Raw genomic sequence first — 22,627 nt, 5'->3', positions numbered from 1 at the left:
ATCCAGACTCCACCGATGAGATCTTCGACTTCCATGTATGGTTTTTAGTGATCTGAACCTTATACTTCCATACTATTCCAAATATGTATGAAGTAGACATCCTATTCAGAAATAGTTATGGCAGTAATCTTAATATTTGATTTGAATTCAATCTCTAAAACACATATAAAAATGTACGGAAAGAATCAAAGCCCGAGTTATAGTTTGCCTCCACATCACAAATGAAGAATCTATTGGTATTTATCTACTGCTGTCATTTCTTTTGATAATTACTTGTTTGGGGTGCTCCATTTTTTATTTTATTTAATTTTAATTCTGTAATGGTAATGTATGTACAGTATTTTAATGTACAGTATGTCATATTACACCTCTTTAGATGCTATCTTCAGTCTAAAAATGTATTTAATCAAGTAAGAATATTCAAATATACAGAAATACAATCCAGATATACATCAAAATAACTTGAAGGTTGCAAAAAGTAATGCAATAATGATTTAATGTAATTTCAGAACCGTTCTGAGATAGTATTTTTCATGTCGTGTATGTTGACATTTAGTAGGCTACACTATGATTGCCCAAAGAATTCACATTTAACTTTTTAATGTTAACAAATGTATAGGTAATGCAGAGGAGTACTGTGTGCTTTGCAGCATGCTGCAGACGAACCCAACGAATTGAAATGGTATACAACTTACAATACACACACCCAAAAATCATTAGTTTAACTTTATGTGCCATGTTTTTGGTGCCCAAGCCCTGAAAGGGCGAAGGCCCTATTGTTTTCCTTAGGATTATTTATTATTATAATTATTACTATTTTTCTTACGACTATTTAGGCACTTTTGGGGCCCTTAACATGCTCGAAAACTCTTGAAACTTTGCACACAGGTCAGAACCCGCGGCCATCAGGGCCGGGCTGAAGCTGGTACCCGGGCGTGGCAGGGGGGCTCGACAGCGCCCCCTGGAACGGGGTCCGAAAACTTGGTCCATAAATCAAACATGCTTGCATGTAATCATATGAAACTCGGTACACATACAGATCTCATCGGGCCGAACAACTTACGCACTCTATGTTATTAGCTCCGCCCAACAGGAAGTCGGCTATTTAGGATTGTTTGGAAAACACATTCAGTGGAATATGAAAGACTCCTCCTAGGGAACCTATCTATCGATCTAGATGTAGATGACTATCCATCTATCTAGAGATGTAGAGATAGATTATCCATGTTAATGGGTTGACTAGTTTTATTTGGTGCTAACTGAGGTGAAGACTTCATAACATAAGCCTGATAACATAGACAGTATTTATTTATATTTGAAACCTGGTAAGATGCATCACATTTGTAGAAAATAAATTGGATAAAAAATATAATTGATTGATCCCAGGATGTAAATTAGTTCTGTTACCATTGCTCACATTTAAGAAAAGAAATAATAAGCATATGTTAAATCTTAAAAATTAGGATGACTTGTGCATGTTTGAAATAACATGAGGGTGAATAAATGTAGACAGAATGTTTTGAATTTTGAGTGAACTATCGGATGTTTCTGTAATTTGGTCCCTGTAAAGGATCTTTGATGGCACCCTGCTCGCAATAGTGATACATTTTATAGTCATTTTATATATATATATATATATACATACATATATATATATATATATATACATATATATATATATATATATATATATATATATATATATATATATATATATAAAAAGGTTATGTTGCTTAACAAATTTTCATTACAACTGCATCGCATATTGCATCGTACCCACATCTGTACACTTTTCCCCAATCAAATGTTAACTTTTAAAGTTTGAAAACTTGAGGTATAGATATACAGCTAGAATGGTATTAATGTGCAAAAGAAGGCAATCTTATCTTGGTAAAAAATGTTTTCATAAAATTGCAATCTAGATATTTTCTTTGGCCTACACAAGAAAAAGAAAATGGAAAAAATATAGGGACAAATTAATTAAGTTCCTTATATATGTCCTGCCCTGAGCACAAGCTCTCATTCTAATCCTGTAAATCTTAAATACTTCTATAAAGTATAAAATACCCTATTTAAACACTAAGTCTTAAAAAATTAAATGGATAATATCACCTGTGTACTTAATTACTGTTTGTCTGTGTTGAGCGCACAATATTTGAACAAAAAGGTTTCAATAAGCGCCACCTGCTTGTGATACCTTCAAATGTAAGCACAACAAAAGTCGTTCTCTAAAGACAGATATTGATTAACCTGCACTGATTGCTTACCTCCACCGTAACTCATTTTCCTACACAAATGTTAATGATTTCATGTTAGAGCTAGAATGACCACTAATGTGTTTATTTACAAAAAGGCATGAGCGAAGAAAAACAAGGCAATTTTATTTTTATCTAAATTTTGATAAAACTGCAATTTAAATATATTATTTCTATAAGTTCTACAAAAAAGGACAAAATAGATAGGCTGAATAACCTGATCTATGGCATGTTAAATGGTGGTAGTCTAGTCTATGAACAGTAGCTAAACCCCCCTAAGCCCACAGAAATGGTTAAACCCAAGCCTTCAGCAGCCAATGACACTGACCCATTCAAACTGATTTTAACTCGTATTTCACGCGTCCTTTTCGCCTGGTTGGAAACTTCACACACGTTTGTACTGCCTGTTTGGGTTAACTGTTTACACGTCAAAAGCGTGCGTTTTGTCCACGTCAAAAACGCGCGTTTTCGGTGACCCCAAAGCGCACGTTGCAAACGTGCGTTTTAAATAGCAGATCACACGTAGAGGACACGCGTTTTGATGCAAAAACTGTTTTCAGTGACCACAAAGCGCACGTTAAGAACGCGCGCTTTTATGGCAAATCGCGCGTCTCTGACGCACGCTTTTGACGTGTCAGTGTGCAATCAGACGCCTGACCAGGCGTTTATGAATACTTTGCACTCACTGAACATGCACGCCGAAAAAAATTCGCGCTGCTCACGCGCCGCTCGCGATCTGAAACGGCCGTAATTCACAAGGTTTCCTACATGTGGGTTCTGTGTGCATGTGTGATGTTGATGTTGCGCGATGTTATTCATGCGGCGCCCGAGTGCATTTGAATCGGCATATGTCAGACTGAAAATCACGTGAAAATCGGCCAATTCTTGTCACTAGCCGATCAATCAGATATCAGATATGCTATGCAACAAATTATTATAATGTGTTTTCATAACAATACTCATATTAGCAAATATTTATTTTTTAACGTTTAAAAAAAAAAAAAATTCCAACTTGCTGCGGCCCCCCTGGCGCCCCCTGGCGGCCCCCACTTTGAAAACCCCTGCTCTATATCATGTGAGAATGTGAGTGTGAGAGAGAGAACCATTTCATCCAGAAGGTATAAAATAATCGGATAAAAAAAAAAAGAGTGTTTTTAAACAACCAAAACAAATAATGCATAACGAAAATGATGTGGCTGTAAAATGATCAAGCATTTGGCTTTTATTTATCAAAAAAAAAAAAAAAAAAAAAAAAAAAAAACAGAGGTATTTATTCCAAACTAAGCCTATTTATTGTAATTTTTACCTATTTAGTGTTTATAAGTGCCGGTGCCAACAACTATATAACAATACAGTTAAGTCAACTTTATACTGTAAAACATGTATAACATGTAAAACTATGAATACAAACTTAAATAGTAAAGGCCATTTGGCCTTATGTGGTGAAGTGAGTGACTCGTTGCCACGTCACCCTTATTACATATATGGCCAATAGGGTTCTGCCCCTTGGTGTATATAGATTCTTTGGATGCTCCCTGGGATACGTCATTGAAAGCCCGCCCCTTTGTCATTCATTCCAAGAGACCGCGGAGGTATGTGTGTCAGCCGTGCAGCCGGTTGTTTTGATGTTAGTATTAAGTGATGTTTCATTGTGCCTTCATCTGTATTTGTTTAGTGTGACACTCGGCCATCGAGGCTGTGCGCGTTCTCGTGGCGACACCTACATCGTGGTAAGTTCTAATATTAGTTTTTAACTTTTTGTGTAGTTCGTTTGTTTAAGCGACCTGCAATGCGTTTTAGTGTGGCGTGCCTTCGGTCTCCCATTGGTGTGACGTCTCCTCATAGCTGCGTCGGGAGTATCAGCTGTTTATTGACTCGCTAACATCAGATGACTGTCATATGATTTCCGTGTGCCTGTGATTGTGTGTGTGCGCGCGCCGAAATTGAATCAGGGTGAGTACATTTACGATCGTTTCTTTTAATCTGCAACTGTTTTTAATTAGATAGTTAATGAATATTTGTGTTTAGGAGTTCTCTTTTGCCCGTGTTAAAGCCAGGCTGAGCAGCTACTTTAACAACTTGCTGTCAGCAATCCATGCTTCATTGAGCCACGTTTGCTGCTTTGTGGAAGCCGAATATTACTGCTGGACTCCACTTTATCTATTGCTCAGGCAATTTATTTGTTCTTTCGGGTTCAAGTGGGCCAGAAGGATTACTTTATTTGGTCTCATAATTTTGTGTTTTTTTTGTTTGTTGTATGAATGTGGCTGGTTTTGTTACCAGTCCTTAGCTGCATGATCCTCACTGTTATAACTGTGATTTATTACATGGAGTGATAATTAGCCTACCAAACTGGTCCCATCATCTGTGTAGGTTGGACTGATTGTGTGATTTTTTTGTGTTGTGACCATTTGAATGGTTTATATTTATTTTCTTTGTCTTTATTATAGATTACCATTTATCTCATAACTTGATTTTTGTTTTCATTATTTGTCTTATTGTGATTTGGTTTATCTCTAATCATTTCTATATTTATTTCTTTTCTGTATTCTGCAGGAGCTGGGTTTTCCTGGAGGCAGGCTGGTGGTTTTAGCTGCAGGCCTTCACCCTAAGTAGGGGTTATAAGTGTGGTGTGATTTTTAATCACTATTTTGTAGTGGAGTGATTCTTCAAAGTGTGTTTGATTGCCATATGCAGCTATAGCTAGCCTGCTTCTCTGTGGTCTCAGCCCCTGCAGTGATCATATTCTTTTTTTTGTTTTGGTTGTCTTTTTGATTACTAAATGACACAATTGATTGTGTTATTTGTTTAATTGCTTTCTTTAATAAAAATTGCCTGTTTCAATGTGAACTCACGTCTCTTGCCTCTCCTGAGTAAACGGGCTTGTGTCCTATTTATTAGATTATTTCCCCGGTAATTCGGGGTGGCGTAGTCACTACTAGACGGCCACGTATTGCTACAAGTGGCGCAGTCGGCAGGGTCGCACAGAATATCTGGCAGAGACGTGAGTTGTATATTTTGCTCTATTAATTTAATTTGTTTTTTTGTGTTTGGTGTTTTTTTTTCTTTTCCTTCAGGGAACAAAGCAGCAGACGTGCGCTCAGACGATTGCAGTTTTTGGCTTGACCTCCATTTGTTGTGGGTGCTGAGTTCTGCTAAATTAAGTAGGTACGTGCTATTAGAATGGAGGGAGAATTACAAGAACTAAGAGAGCTTGTAGCTCAGCTTAGAGCTGACAATGAGAAATTGCGACAGGAGAGGGCCTCTGAATTGCAGGGTGTCAATGTGGCGGGACCTAGCACCTCTGCCACAGTTACTGCCCCTATACTTCCAGCGGCGACTGGTAATATTCCAGTTACTGATAGGCTGGTATTTGTACCTAGAGATAGAAGGTGTCCAAAATTTAGTGGGAGGGCTGGTGTAAATATTGATGAATGGGTTGAGGAAGCTAAAGCTTGTATGAGAACCCGTCATTTATCCCCTGCGGATCAGGCCTTCTTTCTCTTTGACCACTTGGAGGGGGAGGCGCGAGAAGAGATCCGATATCGGTCAGAGACAGAGCGAGCGGACCCTGAGAAAATTATTAAGGCATTGCGTGAATTGTATGGATGTTCATTGTCGTATGTAGCCTTGCAGGAAGCTTTCTTCTCCCGGAGACAACAGGAGGGGGAAACACTCTTGGAGTTTTCCCTCGCCTTGATGAGTCTACTGGAGAAGGTTAAGCAACAGTCGCCAAACGTAATGGCAAATGCTGAAATGTTGTTACGTGATCAGTTCGTTGAATATGTCAATAACAGTATGTTGAGACGTGAGCTTAAACAGCTGGTGCGCCGACAGCCCAATTCTACTTTATTAGAGGTGAGGAGTGAAGCCCTCCGATGGGAGCAGGAAGGGATGCCGGGGGGTGTGAGGGCCCGAAGTTTATCCGTTCCAGTGGCACATGGAATTCAGTATGGCGTTCACGGAGATTCATGGGTGGGTGCTCGTAGTTCACCCCAGACGTCCGAGTTGGGTGAGTTAAGGGAAATGCTGAAAGCACAGCAAGAGCAGTTAAATCGCCTCACTCAAAGTTTCGCTCGACTGTCAGGCCCAGAGATGCGTAATCGAGTCCCTCGTAGTGGACCTATAATCTGTAGAAGGTGTCAAAAACCAGGCCATTTTGCCCGAGAGTGTAATGAGGAGCGGGTTCTTCAACGCGCTCCTCATTCCACCGTACCTATTGCTGGAGATAGGCAGTTATCTACTTCCGTGCAGTCGGAAAACTAGTGCCCATCGAGCTGCGGAGTCACAGCTCGATTGGGGACATTACCGGCTCAGTTTTACCGACGGGTTCTGTTTCGGCGTCTAGTTTAATGTCGTCCTGTCCTCATCTTGTTGTTTCTATAGGTGGAGTATCGGTGCCGTGCTTGGTTGACACCGGCTCAATGGTCTCCACCATTACAGAAAGCTGTTTTCAGCGACAATTTGCAACATGGGGACAGGAGCGACTTAAGTCATGTCAGTGGTTACAGCTTCGCGCCGCTAACGGTTTTGCCATTCCTTATATTGGTTACATAGAGCTGGATATTGAGCTCTGTGGCCAAGTTGTTTCCAATTGTGGGGTTCTTGTTGTTAAAGATCCTCCTGGTGGCTTGTGTGATCGGATTCCAGGGGTCCTTGGAATGAATGTTTTAAAACGATGCTACCAGGATCTCTTTAGTCAACATGGCCCCGCTCTCTTTAACTTGCCTGATGTGTTTAAAGCTCCGCAACTTGTATCTCAAGCATTACAATATTGTAGTGTTAATGTATCTGGCACAAACCATATAGGTAAGGTCCGTGTACGGGGCCGTAGGCCTTGCCGTATCCCAGGGGGCATGCTTAAATTTGTTCCGGCAACTTGCTCTGATGAATTCTCTGCGGGAACCGTACTCTTTGAGCCTCCTGAATCCGGTTTGCCCGCTGGGTTATTGGCTTCTCCTGCAGTAGTTCGGGTGAGCCAAGGGACAGCTTATATACCTGTTGTTAATGTTTGTGTGACTGATGTAGTGCTCTATCCACGGTCAATTATGGGCACGTTGAGCAGTGTTTATGTGATCAGTTTACCCACAGGTGTTACAGAGGTCCAGCCGGTTGTTGCTCTTGTGGGGTCGCAAAGTGCAGAAGTAGCACCTACTGTGCAGGAGCAGGTGGAGGCCATGGACTTGTCGATTTTGTCAGAGGGAGAGCAGAGTCAGGTGAAGTCTTTACTCCGTAGATTTCAGGCAGTGTTCTCTACTCAGGAGACGGATTTAGGTTGTACAAATTTAATTTCACATGATATCCCCTTGGTGGATGAGACTCCAATTCGGCAGCGTTTCCGGCGCATACCCCCATCAGAGTACGAGGTAGTAAAGGCCCACATAAATCAGTTGCTTGAGGCTGATATAATTCGAGAGAGCTGTAGTCCATATGCTTCACCAATCGTACTGGTTAAAAAGAAAGATGGTGGACTGCGCATGTGTGTTGACTACCGTCAACTTAACGCCAGGACTAGGAAAGACGCGTTCCCTTTGCCCCGAATAGACGAGTCCCTTGATTCTCTGAGTGGTGCAAAATGTTTTTCGACCCTCGATTTGGCCAGTGGGTATAATCAGGTTCCAGTCACAGAGAAAGACCGGTTTAAGACAGCTTTTTGTACACCCTTTGGACTCTTTGAGTGGAACCGTATGCCATTTGGCTTGTGTAATGCCCCTGGCACCTTTCAGAGGTTAATGGAGCGTCTGTTCGGGGACCAACAGTGTCAATCCTTGCTCTTATACTTGGATGATGTGGTAGTATTTTCCACCTCTATAGCACAACATCTGGAGCGGTTGGAGGTGGTGTTGAGTAGGTTAGAACGTGAAGGACTTAAGGTCAAGCTGGGTAAGTGTGCGTTTTTCCAAAGAGAGGTGAAGTATTTGGGCCACGTTATATCAGCTGAAGGGGTATCAACAGACCCTGCGAAGATTGATGCGGTAGCTGATTGGCGAATTCCATCTAATGTGGCAGAGCTGCGCTCGTTTCTAGGTTTCGCCAGTTACTATCGGCGTTTTGTGGAGGGGTTCGCCAAATTGGCAGCCCCCCTACATAAGCTTGTTGCAGTGTGTACTGGTTTGGGATCCAGAAAGCGAGGGGATCAGGGGTTTGCTGGTGCTTGGACTGAACAGTGTCAGCTAAGCTTTGAAGGGTTAAAGAACAGGTTGTCTACTTCCCCCGTGCTGGCATATGCAGACTTCTCCCGGCCCTTTATCTTGGAGGTGGATGCAAGCCATAGTGGGCTTGGTGCCGTCCTCTCCCAAGAGCAGGGGGGTAAGGTACGCCCTATTGCTTATGCCAGCCGCGGCCTGAGGCCCACTGAGCGCAACATGACTAACTATAGTTCCATGAAGTTGGAATTTGTGGCGCTCAAGTGGGCAATGACCGAGAAGTTTAGGGAGTACCTATTGGGTCAGAAGTGCATTGTCTATACTGACAACAATCCCCTTAGCCACCTGACATCTGCTAAACTGGGAGCTACCGAACAACGTTGGGCGGCCCAGTTGGCCGCCTTTGACTTTGAGGTTCGGTATCGTTCTGGCAGGAGCAACCGAAATGCTGACGCTCTTTCTAGACAGAATTTGGGTGGTCAGGAGATTCGGGAGAGTTTCTTACCGGGGACCATAATTCCAGCTGTGGTAAGGCAGGTGGCAGAGGCCGAACCGGTAGTACAGGTGAATCAAGCAGTAATTACAGCATTGCCCAGTTTTTCTCTTGAGGATTTGAGTTTGTTACAAGAGGCGGATCCAGATATTCAGAAGGTTTTGGCATTTTGGGAACAGGGTTCTTTTCCCAGCTCTGCGGTACGCCAGCAGCTCCCAAAGTCTGTTCTAACATTGCTTCAGCAGTGGGACCGTCTTTTAAAAAAAGATGGGGTCCTTTATCGACGTGTGTCACGCCCTGATGGGGGTGAGGAGGTGCTACAGTTGATTTTGCCGGCAGCTTTAAAGCATGAGGTTTTGACTGAGTTGCATCAACATCATGGACACCAGGGTGTTGAACGCACTACTGAATTAGTGCGTCAGCGGTGTTACTGGCCAGGGATGTCGGCAGAAGTGGCACAGTGGTGTCGGGAGTGCGAACGATGCCAACTGGCTAAAGACGTCCAGCCAACTGCCCGGGGTTTTATGGGTCATGTTTTGGCGTCTAGGCCAAATGAAATCCTAGCTATCGATTTTACCCTGCTTGAGCCCTCCAGTTCTGGACATGAGAATGTGTGGGTGTTAACGGACGTGTTCAGTAAATTTACTCTGGCTGTCCCCACTAGAGATCAGCGAGCTGAGACAGTAGTACAGGCTTTGGTGACCGAGTGGTTTTTCAGGTTTGGGGTTCCAGGTCGTATTCACTCCGACCAGGGCCGGAATTTCGAGTCTGCCCTTATGAAACAACTCTGTAGGTTCTATGGGATCGAAAAATCTCGAACTACACCTTATCATCCGGCAGGCAACGGCCAGTGTGAACGGTTCAATCGAACCCTTCATAACCTTCTTCGCACTCTGCCGACCTCCCGTAAACGGGACTGGGCATCTTGCCTTCCGCAGATCTTGTTCTGTTACAACACCACCCCTCACCAGAGTACAGGTGAGTCTCCATATCTCCTGATGTTTGGTCAGGAGCCTAGACTCCCTGTGGATTTCCTGTTGGGTAGGGTCCAGGAATCTGGAGGGGGTGGGGTTCATGAGTGGATGGTAGAGCATCAAGCTAGGATGCACGTGGCATTTGAAGGGGCACGAGGGCGTTTGAAGGCTGCTGCTGAGCGACGTAGGAGACTGCATGACCAACACGCTCGCGATGCACCACTGAGGGAGGGTCAGCTGATTTATCTCCGGGATCACAGCGTGAGAGGCCGTCATAAAATTCAGGACCTGTGGAGCTCAGTGGTGTATCAGATTGTGAGAGCTCCTATAGATGGAGGGTCTGTATATGCTGTGGCACCTACGGACGACCTGAGTAAGATCCGGTACGTTCATCGTTCGTCAATGAGGACTCGTATCCAACGAGAATCTCCAAGAGTTGTACCTTCTAACAGCCCTTTAGTAGGGACGCCGTCGTCATTGGGGGATGTAGAGGAAGTAGACCTTTGGGTGGCCGTTTCTGACAATTGGCAGGCTGGGTCAGGCCAAACCGTAGCATTACAACCAGCAGCCGTATCTAGGTGCCAGCCACCGGCATCACCGCCGCCGGAAATGGTGGGGCCACCTCCAATAGTGTCTGCTCCCTCTGTAACTGGTGAGTTGGCACCTGATGTTGATTCGAGCCGGGCAGGGGTGTCTATCCCCCAGCCAGTTCAAAGAGAGGGAGATAGTGTTGGAGCAGTACGACGGACGAGACGAGCTACTGCTGGTCAACACCCTAATCTTTACCATCTTCCTCGATCAGTGGAGAGTGTGAGGGATGTCCCGTGTGTTCCAGGGTCTATATCCAGCATAACTTCTAGGTTGTTTAGGCCTTGGGACTAATACGTAGTGATTTGTAGTCTATCGTCGGGGCGACGACACAAAAGGGTGGGTAAAATGTGGTGAAGTGAGTGACTCGTTGCCACGTCACCCTTATTACATATATGGCCAATAGGGTTCTGCCCCTTGGTGTATATAGATTCTTTGGATGCTCCCTGGGATACGTCATTGAAAGCCCGCCCCTTTGTCATTCATTCCAAGAGACCGCGGAGGTATGTGTGTCAGCCGTGCAGCCGGTTGTTTTGATGTTAGTATTAAGTGATGTTTCATTGTGCCTTCATCTGTATTTGTTTAGTGTGACACTCGGCCATCGAGGCTGTGCGCGTTCTCGTGGCGACACCTACATCGTGGTAAGTTCTAATATTAGTTTTTAACTTTTTGTGTAGTTCGTTTGTTTAAGCGACCTGCAATGCGTTTTAGTGTGGCGTGCCTTCGGTCTCCCATTGGTGTGACGTCTCCTCATAGCTGCGTCGGGAGTATCAGCTGTTTATTGACTCGCTAACATCAGATGACTGTCATATGATTTCCGTGTGCCTGTGATTGTGTGTGTGCGCGCGCCGAAATTGAATCAGGGTGAGTACATTTACGATCGTTTCTTTTAATCTGCAACTGTTTTTAATTAGATAGTTAATGAATATTTGTGTTTAGGAGTTCTCTTTTGCCCGTGTTAAAGCCAGGCTGAGCAGCTACTTTAACAACTTGCTGTCAGCAATCCATGCTTCATTGAGCCACGTTTGCTGCTTTGTGGAAGCCGAATATTACTGCTGGACTCCACTTTATCTATTGCTCAGGCAATTTATTTGTTCTTTCGGGTTCAAGTGGGCCAGAAGGATTACTTTATTTGGTCTCATAATTTTGTGTTTTTTTTGTTTGTTGTATGAATGTGGCTGGTTTTGTTACCAGTCCTTAGCTGCATGATCCTCACTGTTATAACTGTGATTTATTACATGGAGTGATAATTAGCCTACCAAACTGGTCCCATCATCTGTGTAGGTTGGACTGATTGTGTGATTTTTTGTGTTGTGACCATTTGAATGGTTTATATTTATTTTCTTTGTCTTTATTATAGATTACCATTTATCTCATAACTTGATTTTTGTTTTCATTATTTGTCTTATTGTGATTTGGTTTATCTCTAATCATTTCTATATTTATTTCTTTTCTGTATTCTGCAGGAGCTGGGTTTTCCTGGAGGCAGGCTGGTGGTTTTAGCTGCAGGCCTTCACCCTAAGTAGGGGTTATAAGTGTGGTGTGATTTTTAATCACTATTTTGTAGTGGAGTGATTCTTCAAAGTGTGTTTGATTGCCATATGCAGCTATAGCTAGCCTGCTTCTCTGTGGTCTCAGCCCCTGCAGTGATCATATTCTTTTTTTTGTTTTGGTTGTCTTTTTGATTACTAAATGACACAATTGATTGTGTTATTTGTTTAATTGCTTTCTTTAATAAAAATTGCCTGTTTCAATGTGAACTCACGTCTCTTGCCTCTCCTGAGTAAACGGGCTTGTGTCCTATTTATTCGATTATTTCCCCGGTAATTCGGGGTGGCGTAGTCACTACTAGACGGCCACGTATTGCTACACTTAGTTTTGTCTTCTTAATACAACATTACAAAAAAAAGGATTGCACCTTCTGCAAATTATCCACCGGAGAGCAAAAATAAATGAAATGAATATAAAATATCAAGCCAAACAGGTACACAATGTATACAATTTATAAAAACAATAAATAAGTGTAGCTTTGAAAAGGTGAATGTTTTATTGCAAATATGCATTTTGTTAAATGAAAAAGAACAGCATTTTGTTTTTCACTTAGGCTAGTTGAAGTATATTAGCACGTTTTGTAGTATTATATTTTTGTGTTAATTGAAAATGTTCTATGCTCAATTACTTTGCTAGCCGATTATGTCTTCCCCAAAAGTACGAGTGGATTTGGAGAAGCAGGCTGGGGAGTTTCATTTTTTGTTGTTTTTTGTGACATAGCCTACAAACAAGGTCTCGCAAAGACTGCAATACAATATTTGTTCCTCCATCACGTCCCGGTGTATACAGTGAATGCACGCTGAAATTATTGTTGCGTGGCTACATAAAAGTTTAAGCATATGTGATGCATTGCCGCAATTGGTCTGACTGGCGTGTGAGAGACACGAGGGTGCATGTGTATGTGTGTGTGTGTGTGTGTGTGTGTGTGAAGGGGTTCTTTTTTTAGGCTATAATCTCTTGCAATTGAACGTGAATACGTTAGTTTACTACTTTAAAAACATCAAAGCTAAACATCATATCTAGTCAAACCACATCACGACATCACTACAAATACAGTATGGGATTAAAATCAGCAAACATCAGTGTATAGGCTTCGGCACGGGCAGAAATATTGGCGCTGGGTTAAAAAAAAAAAGCGAGGGACAGAATCGTTACCTTGTTTCAGCGACGCTGAAAGGAAGCGATCCCAAACTTTAGACATTCTCTGCCGTTTATGGACATCTTTACTCTCCGCCATCGCGCCAACTAAATTCAAAATGTATCACGCGCTATGGTGTGCTTCCTGAACATTGAACAACGGTCCGTGTGAAACTATCAGATCCCTGCTCGCTGTAATTCAAAGTAAGCCCACTATGCCGCATTGGCGCTTTATACATGGAACTTGGACAGGGCCAGGGCACACAGGCCACTGTGGCCGTACGATGATTTTTTTTTCACGGGGCATGAAGGCCAAAGTGTAGGGCAACGCGGCCATGGCCGCGTGGCCGCGGTATAATTCCCACCCTGGTGTTGAGTATGCTTTAATGCATAAAACTACTTTTGTTAGATCTCCATCAGAATCAGGATCTAGTTTTCAAAAAGAAAATGAAGTTTGTCATACTGACTCTAAAATGAAGCCTTTAGGGTTGAGATTTAGGAAGGAGTGTAGTTACTGCCGTAAAATAGGGCATTCTATTTCTGAATGTTACAGCCTTAAAAAGAAACAAACGCAACCTGAGGCGGTAAGTCAGTCTCGGGGAGTGGTGTTACTTAAAACCGTTTCTCTATCTTCTCCTGTTCCGGGAGACAGTGCTGAAGACTGTTTTAAACCTTTTGTGTTTGAGGGTTTTGTGTCGTTGACTGGAAAAGTTGAGGATCAGCGCAGGGTGAAAATCTTACGTGACACAGGGGGATCGCAGTCTTTTGTGTTAGCAGATGTGTTACCTTTCTGTACGGAGACTGCATGTGAAACAAGCACTATTGTACAAAGAGTGCTAATGCAGGAACGAAATCCGAGAAGCATCAATATTATTAGGATAAAGACATGTTGATGCGTAAATGGAATGCACGTTCAGTTACGGAGGAAGGTAATGAGTGGGGCTCTGTAAATCAAATCGTTGTTCCTTTTAGATTTCGTTAACATGTTTTGGCTGTGGCGCACAATCATCCCTGGGCAGGTCATCTTGGTGTGACTAAATCATATGATCGTATTCTTCAGCATTTTTTCTGGCCCGGTTTTAAAACTGAGGTTTCTCGATATTGTAAAACCTGTCACACGTGTCAGGTGGCTGGTAAGCCTAATCAAGTCGTTGCGCCAGCTCCGCTTCACCCAATTCCAGCAGTGGGTGAACCATTCGAAAGAGTTATCGTAGACTGTGTCGGCCCACTTCCGCGTACTAAAACGGGGTACCAGTATCTTTTGACTATTATGTGTGGAGCCACAAGGTTCCCTGAGGCGATTCCGTTGGGTCCAATCGGGTCCACTGATATTGTTCATGGTCAACTGTGAAAGCTAACCATGGCTGGCTGTCAGAGTGCAATGGTACAGAAAAGAATCCATTAGACATATCAATTACTGAAAAAATCTTACAATCTAATGGTAAGCCATTACAAATTGTAGATGGATCTGCCACTAGCGGGGTGATTTTATCAATATGTTTATTGGCTACTCTGTAGTCTATTGTAAGTCTCCATGTTGCATTGGACTTTTTGATGGGCCATATGGGTGAATTACATGGGCTATTGGTTTTAACTAGCACTCCTTGCGTCAGCAACTTTTCTACAATAGGTTTGATTCCCTGTATGGCTTCCTTACTGATCGGATACTGTTTGGTAACCGGGGTGGAGTTCCTGTCAATTTGACTGGTTCTACACCTGTCAATAAACCACAATCATCCTTGTCATTAGCCCAAATTGGATGATTCAGTAAGAAAGCATACTCTGGAGGGATTGTATTATTGGTAGAAACGTGTGCTGAGGAAATTTTAATGCTAGCAGATTCTGAGGACATCTCTAAAGTTAGATGTACTTGTCTCAGAAGATCCATGCCTAAAATTGCACCTGTATTCAATGGAGCACATAGCAATTTTGTAGTCAGAGTTTTCGGGCCAAACTGTACCTCTATGGGCGGGGTTTCATACAAAACAGAATCTTCACCTATTACGCCAGTTAAAGAAAGTTAATTTCTGCACCTGTATCAAGCAAAAAATCAATCTCTCTCTCTTGTATGCTACCTTTCACAAAAACTATTTTGTCATTATGATGGATTACAGGGGAAAGGTAGCTACTCACAGCCCCAACAATTAGTTTTTTTCCTGTTCTTTTTGTGCTCTTAGAAGAGCCTGAGCGAGCTGTCCTAAAGTTTCAGTGGACATTGGTGGAACTACGTCAGGGTTGTAGGCAGGCTGAGAAGGAGCAGAATTATGCATTCTATTTCTTTTATTATCTTGCAACTTCTTCCTACTTTGTTTCTCCCAATGTCCTAACTTTCCACAGTAGTGGCATTTGTCTTCTTTTTTAGACCACCTGTTTTCTTGTTTTGCTGTGCTAAATGTAGCTGCTGCTGCTACTCTCACTTTGGCTTTAACATCAGCATCTCTTTCCCATGTGGCCAATCTGTCTAAGTTACTTCTGAGAGTTCGGTTAGCCCAAGTTAGGTCCAGGAATGGCAAAGCTCTTCTGTACTCAGCTACAAGGCCATCTGCCCAGATGCAGACTAGGGGTCCCTTATCATCTCGCACACTTTCAGGGTCATCAACGATTCCACTGTACGTTACAGCTACCTGACAGAACCTCTCAGTATATTCACTAACAGTTTCTTCTTTCTTTTGTATACAGCTAGTAATTCTAGACCAATCTATTTTAGGTCCTAAGATATTCTTTAGGATTTTCAAAACACCTTCTCTCATATCGCTTCTACTGGCATGTTGTAGTTCAGAAGTAACAGTAGACTCAAAATTCTTGAATTCAGATTCAGTTAGAATTTGTGACATCAGCTGTGTAACTTCTGCCAACGACATGTCATAGAGACGCATTTTACTGATCAATGCTCTTCTAAATTCAGAAAAATTTGTGCGTGCTGAGGGTAGGCTCTGGGATAGTCTCTCTACATCTTTAGGTCCTAGCGCTTTGACAGCAGTTTGTATTTGGACAACAGAAGAGTTGGGAGGAACACTTTCAGTTCCCTCAATTCCCTAAGACCTTCTCCTAGCGCCACATACCTTTACTGAGTCTACAGGCTCATCAGTTACTGACTGAATGGCTACATCTGTTTCAAAGAAAGCTTGTAAATCAGGGTAAATGTTATCCGGCTGACTAACTACTTCTACATCAGTTTTTCCTATAGCTTTGTTGCGGTTCAATTTCTTAGTCAACAAAGATATTCTAGCATGGAGCTCATTGATCTGTTTCTCTAGCTCTGAGTTGCGCTTAGACTGTTCTGTAGCTTTTGCTAAAACAAATTCTCTGTGACAACAAATAATGCCCTTCACATTGTTTTTGCGGATGCTTGCTCCAAGCACCTTTTTACACTTATCTACTGACCAAGTTTTGTCTGGGTGAATTTCATATTTCTGAGGGTGTATTCACACCAGGAAAGTCCGATAGTTCACTTGCTTTGGTCCGGACCAAATAGAATGTTGATTTTTGTTGTTTGGTACGGTTCGCTTTCACACTGCTCTTTTTGCAAGTGAACCAAAATGTGTAAACAAAACCACACGTGTGCTAAGGTCGTCCATTCATTGGACAGGAATTCTCAAGCAGGGAAAAGCAGGAAGTGCACAAACAGGCTCAGCATGGAGATATTTCATAATGTAATATTTGTTATTTTACTGATTTGGTGTTATTCTCTACAAACGCAATATGAAGAAACTATATGGTATAGATAAAAGCCCGCCCGCACTGACAATTGATTGCTTGGGTCCTTACATGCGCTTCGTGAGGCACACTAGCTGGCACACACACGCAAGGTCTCTCGCTCCCTCTCTCTGCCGTGCGCGCGCTCTTGCTCGCTCGCTTTAGACACCATTATGCCAAAATGTCCGTTTTGTTAAGTATCCTCATAAGAGCAGTCAAATAAAAAGACGCAGTTTTCTGCAGTTGGGTCGGTTCATGTTCACACCATAAACGAACCGTACCAGAGTTCGTTTGGAACCGTACCGAGACCACCTCTTCAGCTGGGTCTCGGTTCGATTGTTTGGTCCGCACCCGAGTTCGATTGCTGTATTCACACCTGTCCAAAAGGTCCGCACCAAGGGGGGAAACGAACTAGAGTTCGATTCAATCGAACCAAACGAGGCAGGTGTGAATACACCCTAAGTTAGTTCCTGTCTAACTTTTTCAGTGACTATTAGGTCCATATGTTCTCTTAACAATTTTTTGAATTCACTTTCTAACCACAATGGAGTCGCAAAACCACCTTTTTCCGTTGTGGGGATCAGTCTGGCATTTTTCTAAACATTTCTGTGAGTTTTCTTTGTTACCACACAATCAAAAAAACTAAAACTTCTTTAGGGTACACTTGTTAACACATCAGCTATTGTTAACTTTCCAAATGACCAACACTTCACACTTAACCTCCCTACCTACAAGAACAGAGGATAAACCTTCTCTAGCAATGTAGAGGATAATGCAATTTCATCTCTAAAAAAACTTTTTAGAGGATAAACTTAGTTAACAAAACACTGCAGCTGTCTGTTTAACTCTTCACTGACGGTTTCTCACTGAGGAAAACCAATTTGTACTGGTCTTTAAAGGTTCTTCTGAATAGAGTAGCACTCACCAACCCTTGGTTGTAAAGGAAGATTCAGTCTGGAAATCTTTGTTCAACTGGAAGTTTCGCTCTGGATTCCAAAATATGCAGTCTGGAAAACCAGATCTTTTGTTGAGCTTGCTGAGCTTGAGACTTTTGGGATCACGTTGAAGAAGTTATTCTTTATTGAGGACTTCGCGTTGACGTGGCTGCAGTTCTTCAAAAGTCTGACTAAGTGGACGTTCTCATACAGTTTATATACATTTAGGGGAAGATACCAAAACTTTGTGATGAGACAGGTTTAGGAACCTGTTTTAGACTGAGAGTGCTGCCCATCCTAATTCACTCAGCATATCTATTCAAATGCTGAGACCCGAGTACAGGACTGGCAGGACTCTCTTGCTGAAACACAAGCTCCAAAAGCCATTAAGAGTTTCAGTAAAACAGGACTGACCGGAGTCTTTTGCTAGAAAACTCTGATAATAATAATTTATACCCAACCTTAACATGCTAAATTCAATGTAAACCTAAATTAAACATTTTAATAAATTTGTAATACAACATTCCATGTGGAGATTTGCATGTGAATCTCTTTTGCGCGTGTGGGCGTGGTCAAATTAAAAAATAATGAGCAAGCGTTTGAGATACTGGACATCTTGTTGGTTTTATACAAATTACTTAAACAGAGAATATTTGTTTTCAGTTTGAATCCGATCATTTAAAAGTACACACTTAAATGTTTATAAAGGTATATGGCTCATAAATGTGTGACAAGTATTCGCTGAGTTTTGTTTCAGTTTATAGACGTGCTCAAGAAAAAAAAGTTCACCGCGACAGAGAGGCAGAAAGCACACCCTGTTTATTTTCTTTATTTTACAAAAGCCCAATGTTTTGATTTGATTGTAAGTGGACACATACAAAAGTAGAAATATCACAGATTCTTTTTTCATATTTCTTTTTTCTGTATGACCATAAATGACGGAGTAATTTAAGTTTATGTTGCTGCTATGTGAAAAAAATCCAGCAAAACGCGCAGGCGCGTTTGTCGACCCCAGAGGGTTAATAGAAAGTTTCAAAAAAGCTAGCTAGCAACTGAACTCACACTGTTTCATCCTGGATGTGTGCGTGGATGGATGGATGGATGGATGGATGGATGGATGCGCGCGCACCGACCGACAGCACAGGCAGTTGCTAGGCGATAGGCGATAAGTTGAACTTCCAAACAAATAAAAGTAAACGCCTGCCATTGGCCAATCCACTGTTTTTTTTACCCGTTTTTACCCGTTTACGGACACAGGATTGGATGTACACAACCATGAAGAAAAAATGGTTTAATTTGAAACCAGGAAAGGAGCAGTTGGGTCTATTCTGCATGAATTAAGAGACGAACCATTCATCGGTACCAAACTACAAGTAATCAGGGACAAACTTCTGGATCAATTCTGCAAGGAGATCGTCTACAACGTCGTCGATCTCTGGCAAGGCCTCTCAATTGTGAATAGAGAGTGACGAAGAGCCCACTAATATGGCGGCTGGCAGTAGCCGAAAGAGTTTCATGGAATTCATGTTTAAAGGACATTACAGAAGACAGCTGATTTCATTAATGCAAAGAGTCACTGAGTATTCAAGTGAATCGGATGATGATGATGATGATGATGATGATGACGTTGAAACCAAACGTGTAAGAAATCTCAAGGAACAAATGAGTTTGATAAGAGGTATGCCTGATTCTTGGGGTGAATTATCAAACATATGTGTCTGCGGTATTGAGCCACCGTATGCAGCAATGAGTTTGCAATCCCTGATGTACTCTGTATGTGTGTGTATGTGGCAGATGTATGTAAGCTAATGATTCCAAAACTAAAATTCAATGATGAGGACGACACCGGTAGAATTGTCTAAATGTTTGTCAATTACATCCTAGATCGTAACATGATGGCATGCAGAAATTTCCTCTACTGGTTAGACTATCGGTGATGTTATTGTTACCCCTTTTTTTGCCAGTATATAATTTAGAGTTAGAGCTACCATTATTTCTATAATTAATTCTTTTATTATTTTTACTTATAACATGTAGACATTATCTAGCCTGTTTTACTGATTGCAATATTAGATGTGTTTTTTAAAAAAATAAAAGGTTGAACCACTATGCATGTGTGAGCTATTTCTTTTACAGAGGTTAAAATGATAACATGTCGGAGCTTATGAAAAAGGCTTATTATATGCCATCTAACCCAGGGTCTTTAGGCAGTAAAAAACATTTAAAAGACGCGGTCTTAAAGGATAATGGTGTTCAACTAAGTGATAAAGAGGTCTCAGACTGGTTGGCCAGAGAGGATGCCTATACATTACACAGAACCGCCCCTCTAAAATACATGCGCAATAGAGTTGTGGTGTATGCGATAGGGGCCCAGTTCCTAGCGGATCTTGTCGACATGTCTGCCTATTCAAAAGAGAATGATGATAATAAATATTTGCTGACATGCTTCGACCTATTTAGTAAGTACGCATGGGTTCGAGTGCTAAAGAATAATATTGAGGTTACTAAAGCGTTTGTGTCTATACTCGAAGAGGGTCGTGTTCCACAGAAACGGATCAGGGGAAGTTGTTTTTTAACAAACATTTTCAAGATGTGATGAAAAAGCATCAAATTAATCATTTCGCTAACGTTACCGATTTGAAGGCCAGTGTTGTGGAACGTTTTAACAGAACGTTAAAAAGTAGAATGTGGAGATTTTTAATGGCTACAAATTCCCGACACTACACTGATGCTTTACAAGATATTGTGCGGAGTTACAACTCCAGTTATCATAGGAGTATTAAAATGAGACCAGTGGACGTCGATAAAGTAAACAAGACTTTGGTGTTTCAAAACTTGTACAGAACTATAAAGAAGACAGAGAAATGTAACTTTAATTTCAAAGTTGGAGATGTTGTGAGGATCTCCAAAGTGAGAGGACCGTTCACCAAAGGTTATGAATTTTTCACCGTATCGACGTGTATTCCGCGTCAGCCACCCGTCTATAGATTGGCCGATTATTTTTCATGAAAAAGAGTTGCAAAAAATAATTGTGGGTAAAAACCGATCTTTTAAGGTGGAAAAGATTTTAGATCAGAAAAAACAAGGAAAATCTACACTTGCTTTAGTGAAATGGTTAGGCTGGCCAGCTAAATTCAATAGTTATATTGATAAAAAAGCACTGGTGGACTTACAAAAGTCTTAAAACATATGAACGATTACTGGATGAGATCATATGTGTGCCGGATAACCATGGATGACCATGGGTTCTATGTTACGTTACCGTGTAATGCTTCATCGTCGGTTTATCCTGAAAATCGCATATCCAGCTATACAACCAGGTTAGCAAAAACTATAAACTTGAAAGGGGAATGGGAAGTAGGACTCGCCGAAATTGAATATCCTAGAAGCTGGTACTCCTTCAGCGACGACGACGGATATTTTACCCTACACATATCCCCCGCACCCACGAATGATGCAAATAACCACAATGCCGTCCCGATTAACAAGTTATCAGGGTTTACTGTACCGAGGGAAATGCATATAAACGGAGGCCATACCTTTGCTAAAAAGAGGATTTAGTATTGCCAAACCCCACCTAAAATCTGCGGCCAAAAATATAGTATCTGACGTCGTTTCAAATGCATTTTCGAGAACATATAACGATAATGCTAAAGCTCAAGATGGATCTGGTCTGATGGTCATGCCCTGTAAGAGAATGTCTAAACCACCGGGTGTAAAGAGGCGTGGTCATCGGATAAAGAAGAAAACAAAGTGTAGACCAAAGGCACGTTCAGTCATAAGTAGAAAGCGTAAGAAGCCTGCGAGACGAAGAGCAGTGGTTAAGAGATCCATAAAAAACATATTCTAACATGGCGCTACTGCACCGCATGTTGGGAGAATGCATTAAGTCTGAGTTGGACTTATTAACGGTACCACTGACGCAAACGGGTATTTGGAAGTCCCCCCTTTATCCGCTATATCGGACTCTGCACCTTTGGAGTTTTTCATAGCAGGGAACGGTGAGGATTATGTGGACCTAAATAATACATTATTATATCTACAACTTAAAACCACGGGTCCTGACGGAGCTGATATCGCAACCCCTGCAAAGGTGCCTCTTATAAACAAGCCACTATATTTTCAGAAGTTGATGTGAGCCTCTGTGATCGGCTGATATCCCAGAGTTTGAGCACGTATCCTTATCGATGCATCATAGAGAGTCTGATCAACTACAGTAAAGATGCGCTGGAATCACTTTTCTCAGTCGTAACGTGGGGTTGATGAAACGACCTGAAGACATCTTAAAGGGGGGGTGAAATGCTCATTTTCACTCAATCTCATGTTAATCTTGAGTACCCATAGAGTAGTATTGCATCCTTCATATCTCCAAAAAGTCTTTAGTTTTATTATATTTATAAAAGAAAGATAGGCTGTACCGAGTCTTTCCGGAAAAAAACGAGTGGCTGGAGGCGGGCCGTGTGGGCGAAGCTAAAGCTGTGCTAACGCGCCGAGCTAACAACACACAGAGACATTTGAAGCAGTTTTACTCACCGCCTGCGACCGCGAACCTTTATCATTGTGACTGCTCCATCCTTAAGCATTAGACGATCTGCAAATCCGTCGATCTGGGCTTTGTTTATAAAACAATCATCGTCGAAATGCAGGGAACAAACAGTCTTACACAGCTCCGTTGATGATGCTCTGAAAAAACAAACTCCATCCACTGGTCCCTAAACACTGGGTTCTTTGGGAATCTGTGCAGGGTTGTCTTGCCCTGGCAACCAAAAACCAACTTCTTTGGTGACATTGACTTCCCAAAAGCCGAGCAGAGCGCTTAGATGAGGTACTGCTGTCGCTCTCTTGCTCTGGT

At 42.0% G+C, this 22,627-nt stretch overlaps 1 protein-coding gene and 1 long non-coding RNA gene across 6 annotated transcripts; both read left to right on the top strand.

The window, feature by feature from the left end:
• Positions 1 to 3,776: 3,776 nt before the first annotated feature.
• On the top strand, positions 3,777 to 6,642 carry LOC311095433 (uncharacterized protein). 4 transcript variants are annotated; one of them, XM_084133909.1, is made up of 2 exons: positions 3,777 to 3,847; positions 3,931 to 6,642. In XM_084133909.1, the coding sequence occupies exon 2, from the start codon at positions 5,439 to 5,441 to the stop codon at positions 6,519 to 6,521; it is 1,083 nt and encodes a 360-aa protein (XP_083990035.1). In that variant the 5' UTR covers positions 3,777 to 3,847; positions 3,931 to 5,438; the 3' UTR covers positions 6,522 to 6,642. The 4 variants fall into 4 exon arrangements, with proteins under 4 accessions (XP_083990035.1, XP_083990037.1, XP_083990038.1 ...); XM_084133911.1 differs by lacking the exon at positions 3,777 to 3,847 and having other exon boundaries at positions 3,858 to 3,985; positions 4,056 to 6,642; XM_084133912.1 differs by lacking the exon at positions 3,777 to 3,847 and having other exon boundaries at positions 3,858 to 4,208; positions 4,812 to 6,642.
• A 4,053-nt stretch (positions 6,643 to 10,695) lies between these two features.
• LOC311095297 lies at positions 10,696 to 12,216 on the top strand. 2 transcript variants are annotated; one of them, XR_014608811.1, is made up of 3 exons: positions 10,696 to 10,959; positions 11,043 to 11,320; positions 11,396 to 12,216. It is a non-coding gene; the product is annotated as an uncharacterized lncRNA (long non-coding RNA). The 2 variants fall into 2 exon arrangements; XR_014608812.1 differs by having other exon boundaries at positions 11,043 to 12,216.
• The last annotated feature ends 10,411 nt before the right edge of the window (positions 12,217 to 22,627 follow it).

Source organism: Abramis brama, assembly GCF_963993115.1.
Source record: "Abramis brama genome assembly, chromosome: 13".
NCBI classification, from domain to species: domain Eukaryota; kingdom Metazoa; phylum Chordata; class Actinopteri; order Cypriniformes; family Leuciscidae; genus Abramis; species Abramis brama.
This window is presented reverse-complemented; position numbering and strand designations above follow the sequence as displayed.